At 44.7% G+C, this 8,958-nt stretch overlaps 1 protein-coding gene across 1 annotated transcript; it reads left to right on the top strand.

Moving 5' to 3' along the window:
- The first annotated feature begins 1,171 nt into the window (after positions 1 to 1,171).
- On the top strand, positions 1,172 to 2,185 carry LOC119087658 (non-histone chromosomal protein HMG-14-like). The gene has a single exon (XM_037204080.1). The coding sequence runs from the start codon at positions 1,764 to 1,766 to the stop codon at positions 2,055 to 2,057; it is 294 nt and encodes a 97-aa protein (XP_037059975.1). The 5' UTR covers positions 1,172 to 1,763; the 3' UTR covers positions 2,058 to 2,185.
- Positions 2,186 to 8,958: the final 6,773 nt, after the last annotated feature.

Genomic DNA, 8,958 nt, shown 5'->3' with positions numbered 1-8,958 from the left:
AAGTGATGCTGGAGCCGGGGGTGTAGATTAGTTGGTAGCGTGCTGGTCTAGCTGCAGGAAGCCCTGGGTTTAGTTCCTAGCATTTTATAAACTAGGCCTGCTTGTATATGCCTGTAAATCCTAGCACTCAGGATTGGAAGTAGAAGGATCAGCAACTAAAGGTCATCCTCAGCTAGATGTCACATAAATACAAAAGTAAGATATTAATACTCAGGGGCTAGAGAGAGGTCTCGGCAGTTAAGAGCTTGTACTGCTCTTGGCAGAGGATCCAAATTTGTTTTCCAACCCACACGTCAGACAGCTCATAATCAACCTGTATCTCCAGCTCTATAGGATCCCACAGCTCTGGCCTCCGTAGGCATTGATACTCACATTTGTATGTGCATGGAAACCTGAGGCTGATATTGGAGTCTTTCTCACTTGCTCTCTACATTCTTAATTTTTGATTTTTTGAGACAGTCTCTGTAGCCCAGCCTTGGCTGGAATTACAGAGATCTGCCTGCCTCTGCCCTCTTGGTGCTGGAAATAAAGGCATGTGCCACCATGCTCATTTTTACTTTAATTATGTGTATGCGTGTAAGTCTGTGCACATGAGTGTGGGGCCTAAGGAGGCAAGAGTGTTGTTTTTCGGGAGGCCTACCACCCAGCTCCCAAATAAATACCACACGGAGGCTTATTCTTAATTATGAATACTCAGCCTTAGCTTGGTTTGTTGCTAGCCAGCTTTTCTTAAATTAACTTGTCTATCTTTGACCTCAGGGCTTTTCTCGTTCTCTTATTTCTGTAAATCTTACTCTTACTTCCAGGCTTGTTGGGTGGCTGACCCCTGATATCCTCCTCCTTCTCTGGCTACTTCTTTTTTCCTCCAGACTATTCCTTCTGTTTATCCTCTCTGCCTGTCAGCCCCACCTATCCTTTCTCCTGCCTTGCTATTGGCCAGTTCTTTATTAGACCATCAGGTGTTTTAGACAGGCACAGTAACACAGCTTCACAGAATTAAACAAATGCAACATAAACAGAAGTAACACACCTTAAAATAATTGTATAACAGAAGATATCAGATCCCCTAGACCTGGAGTTACAGGCAGCTGTGGGCTCTGTGATGTTGCTGGGAACTGAACTTCAGGAGTAGTATGCACTTTTAACACTGAGCCATCTCTCCAGCCCCAGCCACCTGATTTCTTGAGACAGGATCACTCACTGAACCTAGAGTAGACTGGTTCACCAGCAAGCTCCAGGGACCCTTCTGTCTTCCGGCTCCTGCCCCGGGGTTCACACTCCTCCTCCTCCTCTCCGCACTGGAATTATAGACACCGTGCCCCACAATAGTGCTGGGACCCAGACTCCCGTCTTTATGTTTGTACGGAAGGCACTTTACAGATGAAGTTAATAAAACGTGTAACTTCTGTCGGGTCTTCCATGAGGTGAGTCTTAAAACATTGAAAGACTTGCTGATGCTGTGTAGATCAGGGATAGTTTGAAGTTTAATCAGCTCTTGCTGTGTGGTTTCCATAGGCACCTGGGTAGAATCTTTAGAATTCTAGCTTAGCTTATGCTCTTTGTTTTTGAGACACTGTATCTCTGCCTAGTCTAGAACTCAGCGATTCACCTGCCTCTGCCTCCACCTCCCAAGTCTTGGGATTAAAGGTGTGTACCACCGGGCGGGTCCCAGCAGTTCGTCGGTGGCTGCCAAGGCGGTGTAGCTTCTTGACGGTTCGGCCTCGCACCCAGCGCTGCCACGATGCCCAAGAGGAAGGTTAGCGATGCCCAAGAGGAAGGTTAGCGCCGACGGAGCAGCGAAGGCGGAGGCCAAGCGGTGCTCGGCGAGGCTGTCGGCCAAGCCCACCCCTGCCAAGGTGGACGCGAAGCCGAAGAAGGCCCCGGGAAAGGATAAACCATCAGACAAAAAAGTGCAAACAAAGGGGAAGAGGGGAGCAAAGGGCAAACAGGCGGAGGTGGCTGACCAGCAAACCACAGATGTGCCTGCAGAACATGGAGAGGCTGAGAACCAGAGTCCAGCCTCTGAAGTCGAAGAGAAAGAAGCCAAGTCCGACTAACCATCCATTGTTGTCTGTCAGTGTCCCCGCCTCCCTTCTTGTACAATCCAGAGGAATATTTTTATCAACTATTTTGTAAATGCGAGTTTTTTAGTAGCTCTAGAAACATTTTTAAAAGGTGGGAGGAAGTCCCATTTTTTAAGTGTAAATGATTTTATTTAAGAGGTTAAATCACTTGCTGGTTGTTTATTTTTTGGTACAACCAGAAAATAGCAGGATACTGAATCAGGAGAGGCTGTGACTGTCTCGGGGGTCACCATAACATTCCGTAGAGGGGGCTAGTTTTATATCCTACAACACAAAGCATACTTGGAGTCTTGGTCGTGCATTTTTGTCTGGAATATTTTCAGTTATTTCTGGTCTCGTGTTTCTAGTAGAACTGTATCCTAAAAAACCACTCCTTGGTCCTTGCCCTATCAGAACTGTCTCTGGTCATGGCAGTCCATTTTCCTAACAATTGTGATAATGTGCTGTGAAAGATTGAAATTTTGAATATGTACCGTATGTGGCATAAAATTGTGAGTCAGTGGAATTAAGGATTGTGAGCATTTGATTGTTATGTGAGGTCTTAGGGAAAACTTGCCAAGTTTAGGATGGAACATCACTGGAATAAGTTCAAAGAGAAACAATACATGGCTCTTTTGGGTACGTGAACACAATGTATGACTCTTAGAGTTTGGGTCCATGTTTTAAGAATTGAAATGTCTGTGTACTCAACCAATAAAGTCTCAGTTGTGAAAGAGTAAAAAAAAGAAAGGTGTGTACCACCACGGGTGGCTCATACCTGGATTTTCTGTGGCCTTTGAAAGAAGGGTATATGAGTGGTTTGGGGTTGTCACCTGATTAGCAAGTGGGTCCCTCGATTCCCCTCAGTCTAGAGTTCTTTGCAGCAGTTTTTCACAGAGTTTCTCATTTTGCAAAGTAAGCAAGAAAAAACTTTCCCCCCTTTTTGTATCTTTTTAAACTGGAGTTTCAGAAGTTCTGAATTTGTTAGACTAAACCAGGTGATAGGCCAGTTGAAGAGAGAAACTAAGAATTTCCGAGGCCTCTTCAGTTGCAGCCACTGCCCGGGGTTCTTCCCATATATGGTGTGTGACAGTAACTGATCCATGTGGTAGCAATGACGTTTTTAGCACCCATGATGTAGAGGAGGAGCTGAGTTCTAGAGAGAGGACTCCCTGAAGGTTATGTGGATATTGAACTGTGGTTTTTAAGCCTATTTTCCAAAACACAGTACGACCTTAGTGCCTATCAGCAACTGGCACTACGTGGGAGCTCCCACCTACAAATTTCTCTGCTCTGAGTCTAAACGTACCCATGATTTTATCCTAGAAATGTGCTCATTCTTCAGTAGGGGGCCAAGACTTTCTCGTGAATTAATTATAGAAATTTCATTGAGCATCTTTCTAATGAAGTAGTTCTCAACCTATGGGTTGCATCCCCTTTGTGGGTTGAATGACCCTTTCATGAGGTCACCTAAGATAATCAGAAAACACAGATATTTATATTATGGTTCATAACAGTTGCAAAATTAGTTATGAAGTAGAAACAAAAATAATTTGATGGTTGAGGTCACCACAACATGAGGAACAGTATTAAAGGATGAGGCATTAGGAAGATTGAGAACCACTGACTGGTAAAGGAACAAGTTTCAGGAGATTCCGTGTACTCTTCCTTCTGTGGGATTTACTGTGGTCGGCCTGCTACTGCAGGTGACGCCGTCAACCAGGCGTCCGTTCTACTTTAGCAGACATCTGGGCCTACTCTGTCTCCTGTAAATGAGGGTGTGAGACTTTCAAAGACATAACTATTATTCTGTAATGCTAGACATTTACATCCATAGCCTTTCGGGGAAAAGGTCAGGTCAGACTACTTAAAAATGAAACTCAGTGTGCCTCAGGAGGCAGAACTCTGTGAGTTCGAGGCCAGCTTGTTCTGCATAGCCCCAGATCAGGACTATATAGTGGAGACCCTGTTTCAAAAATGAAAGAAAAATAAATTAATTTGTAATTATCAGCAAGCCAACATTTCCTGACTCTGCTTTAGCTTTAATTTTTCATTTTTGAGTTTAATTTCGTTACTGAAATTGTCCTGTTTACTTGATCTTGTAGACATTCTTCTCTTCTTCCAAGTCTGACTCATGGAACTGACTTAGAACAGAGCCAGGAGTTGTTTTCACGTCTGTCGTTAAAAACAAGCAAACAGAAACATGCTGGGCTTGGAAACATGCCTTACCTCTAAGAGAACTGGCTACTCTTCCAGGGCATCTTCTGGCCTTTAGAGGCACTGCATACACTTGGTGCATAAACATATGTATAGGCAAAACCCATACACATAATCGTGTCTAGTTGGAAGGATTTCAGAATTTCAAACGAGAAGTCAGACTAGGTATGGTGGTGTATGCATGTAATCCCAGCCTTTGAAAGGTAGAGAGGCAGGAGAATCAGGAGTTTGAGGCTAGCCTGGACAGTATAATCAGACCCTATCTTTTAAAGAGAAGTAGTTTGAGGGATAAGGGTGTGAATAAAGGCATATACAGGGAACTGGTACTGCTTGGAGTTTTTCAGATTGTTTTAGAGAATTAATCATTGGTATACAGAAAGTGCTTACCACAACAGTACCTAGAAAGTAGCTTAATACCTGTTCATTATTGGCAAGGTTAGTACTGGCTTCGTCTGTCTGTCTGTCTATCTATCTGTCTGTCTATTTTGAGGCAGGAGCTTGGGATGCCCAGACCGGCTCGAATTTGCCTTTAGTTTAGAATGACCTTGAACTTTTCATCCTCCCACCTCTGCCTCCTAAAATGGAGATTATCAACATGTACCACCACACCCAGTCTTAATGTGGTTCTAGGGATCCAACTCAGGGCTCTTGCATTGCAGGCAGACACCTCCAGCTGAGCTGCATCCCAGCCCTAATACTGACTTCCTGAAGAGAAGCTAACGGTAACCCACCATGAGATTAGAATACATCTAAGAAACTCGAAATGTAAAATTCCACTAAGCAGTTAGACACGGAATCCGTGCTTTTGAAATCACACCTGCAGGCCTGTCACTGCAGGGTCCTGGTCTTGCTCTGTAAGATGCCTGGTGTCTAGTTTGCAGAGCACCAGATGAGGAGAGGGAAGGAGCTGTAGCGGTCATTTCAACAGGAGCAATGAATTGCGACAGCATTGTGACGAAAGCGAATACACAGTCCGTCCAAATAACAGTCTAAGTGCACTCTACTGCAGAGATAAGCTGCTCAGCGTGAAGGTGGTGCAGCAGTTTTCATAAAACGAAATCCATCCAAGTGAGAAGCCGTTAGAGGGCAGAGGGTATAGCTCAGTGATGGAGCACTTACCTAGCATACACAAGCCTGGGTTCATCTTCATGGTGGAGCACTTACCTAGCATACACAAGCCTGGGTTCATCTTCATGGTGGAGCACTTACCTAGCATACACAAGCCTGGGTTCATCTTCATGGTGGAGCACTTACCTAGCATACACAAGCCTGGGTTCATCTTCGTGGTGGAGCACTTACCTAGCATACACAAGCCTGGGTTCATCCTCGGCATCACCCCCTCCCCCAAAAAAAAGAGTGGGGAAAAATGGACAAGAGAGCAACAATAAACCCAATCCATAAAGGAAGTTAGGGACCAGGAGTGGTCACATCGTGTGAATCCTTGCTGATGTAGACGGGTTTACCAAAGGTTAAAGATTCAGTGTGGTAGCTGGCCTTCTGCGTGTATGTTGCAAAACACCAGAGATCCTCTGGCCCCTCTCAGCTTTTGTAATGGAAGCACATTGGCCTTGTCCAGATTCACACAGGAAGGATTTGTAGATATTGGTTTATGAGCAATGTACATTAGCTATTGCAACTGTGAGTCTAAAATATGTGTGTATGGACGGCTGGGTAGAAAATACAAGTGGATATTGTGTTCTGTTGCACCAAGAATAAGCAGTTGAGCCGGGCAGTGGTGGCACACGCCTTTAATCCCAGCACTCGGAGCAGAGCCAGGCGATCTCTGTGAGTTCGAGCCAGCCTGGCTACCAAGTGAGTTCCAGAAAGGCGCAAAGTACACAGAGAAACCTGTTCGAAAAAAAAAAAAAAAAAAAAAAAAAAGAATAAGCAGTTGTATTTGATTAAGCTGTGGTTACCATATGTTAGTACGGCAGACAGGGAAGGGAGCTAAGGATCCAGCAGGCATGTTTGTGACAGTGGTTGTCCAAATGACCTAAACTCCGTAAGTAGAAAGTACTTGAGATCACTGGAGATAAGGTACTAGAGTGAGGGGGCTAAAAAGAGGTTAGAATTGGAGGTTAGAGGTTAGAGTATTTGGGCTCCTGGATTGGGTTGACTGGTAACGACAAGCTCGTAGCTAAGGTGGAATTCAGGTAGAGTGAAAGACACGCTATCGAAAGGAGAGACAGCCCAGGAACGGAGGCCAAGACATTGGAAGGATGCTTCTGTGAGTTTCCATTACCAAGACACAGCAATGTTCCACAAGGAGGCTGCAACTAAGATCTTAAAAGGGGGTGGGACAGATGGTTCAGTGGTTAAGAGCACATACTGCTCTTCCGGAGGACCTGAGCGCAGAACCAACCCCCTGGAACTCCAGCTCCAGGGGACTCAGCCGCCTTCTGGCCTTCACAGGTACCTGCACACACATGGCATATATTCACACAGACACATTAAAATCAAGTTTTTTCTTTAACGAAGAGTTGTTTATTTTCCTTAATGGTTTCAAGGGATGAGAGTCCATCATGGCAAGGTAGAGGCATGGTGGCAGGAAGCCGACAGAACACATCTTGAGCCACAAATACACAGCAGAGCAAACAGAAACAGGGCTAGGTTATGAATTCTCAAAGGCCACCCTGTGAAATACTTCCCAGAAGACTGCACCTCCTAAATCTTCCCCCCAAATAAAAGACCACTAGCAACTCAGCAGTGAGGACAGGAACTTCCACCTCAAGGCCCAGGGGGCAGGAAGTGGCAGAAAAAAGTGCCACCCTGAGAGGACTGCAGGGCAGATGCTGCTGGAGTTCAGAGGTCGGCGTTTCCACGGTAACGACCCCTCCCCTTCCGGGCAAGCCATGGAGCACGCATGTTAGTGAAATGAATTAAAGCTTCTATGTTCTGTGAAGAGCTGTGACACGTTAGAAAACCTGGCTTCATTTTGGAAGTTAAAGGGTGGTTTCTAGGGGAACAGTCCTTATTTGGTAGTGTTGCCAGTACGGAATGCAGGCCTCAGATTTGAAGAGAAGCCAGAACTGAGTTTTTGGGTAAGGAATGGGTGAAGTGGCCTGATCGAACATGACCTCACCGCTACCTGAGTAAAAAGTCAGGAGCGACTTCACTACTCTGCAGTCATCTTGTGTCATCCCCTTGAGTCCTCCTGTTAAGATTATTTTTCCTAAAAGATTCCACTGGGAGGCAGGTGTAGGGGATGTACACTTCTGGAGGAAGTATGTCACTGGAAGAGGGCTCTGAGAGCACATGCATTCAGTCACCCGTCACAGACTTGAAACCTCTCATTTAAGTACTGTTATATATCAATACATGATAAAGCTGCTCCTTAGCTCTCCAGCCGGCTTCCTTGTTGGACTCAGTGACGCACTGTCCCAGCCGCTGTCTGTGAGCCCACCACCCCTCAGTGCTTCTGTTACGGGGCAGCCTCCCAGCGGAATGTTCATTACTACCCAAGCAGATCATATCTCACCCCCCTCCCCATAAAACCAGTATTGTGGTCAAGGAATATGCATAGCTTGGATGGCCTGGAATTTTTGTAATTAGACTTCAAGGCCAGCAGGATGGCCCGGTGGGGTCAAGGCATTGCAGCACAAGTCTGGTGACCCGAGTTCCATCGCCAGAACCTAAGTAAAGATCCATGGAGATGTGCTCTGATCTCCAATGTGTGCCATATTTTACACGCAAAATAATGAAATAAAATTTTTTTTTTTTTTTTTTTTTTTTTTTTTTTTTTTTCGAACAGTTTCTCTGTGTAGCTTGCGCCTTCTGAACTCACTTGTAGACAGGCTGCTCGAACTCCAGAGATCGTGCTCTGCTCCAAGTGCTGGATTAAAGCTGCGCAAACAATGAAAAAAATTTTAAATGAAACAATTTGGACTTCGTAATAAGGCTTCCAGCGGAGAAAAGTTGAAGGCATTTTAAACTTCAAAAAGTATTAATAAGGGCTGAAGAGATGGCTCCATGGTTCAGAGCACATGCTGCTCTTCCAGAGGACCTGAGTTTAGTTCCCAGCACCCATGTGGCAGCTCACAACCACCAGCAACTCCAGCTCCAGGGGATCCTCTTCTGGCCTCCTTGGCTACCTGCACATACATGTGCACACATATACATGCACTCACATGCACATACACACAAAAGAATACAGAGGAAATAGTTTCTAAATTTATTAAAAAAGAGTTTAATGCTTTCTTCAGAACCTTTTCCTCCAGTCAGTGATGACTGAAAAGAATTTTTGTTGTTGAAATGTTAGTGTAGAGTTACATTTGCCTCTTTGACGTTGGGTGAGGGTCACACCTCTAGGCTTAGCTTCTGATCTTGTAAAATAGAGGTTAAGAATTCATTTCCACATTTTGTCATTAGAATGTCATTGAGCATGTCAGTATATCATTACAGAAATACAGCAACATAGAAAGAAAACCTACCTGTGTCTCTAGGTAGCTGTCAAGTGCAATTGAGAAAGTGAAAAGATCAGTCTTGGCTCTGTGGGGGTGTTTATTCTATTAAAGACAATTTAGCTGAAATTGTCTATTTAAGAGAAATATTTTAGGTATTAGAATATATTTAAAATCTAGGAAGCCTGAGGCAGTTGTGGTAGTATATACTTATAATCCTAGCACTCAAGAGGATGGTGAGTTGAAGGCCAGCCTGGGCTACATCATGAAAGCCCATA

This window comes from Peromyscus leucopus, chromosome 1, assembly GCF_004664715.2.
Source record: "Peromyscus leucopus breed LL Stock chromosome 1, UCI_PerLeu_2.1, whole genome shotgun sequence".
Taxonomy (NCBI): domain Eukaryota; kingdom Metazoa; phylum Chordata; class Mammalia; order Rodentia; family Cricetidae; genus Peromyscus; species Peromyscus leucopus.
This window is presented reverse-complemented; position numbering and strand designations above follow the sequence as displayed.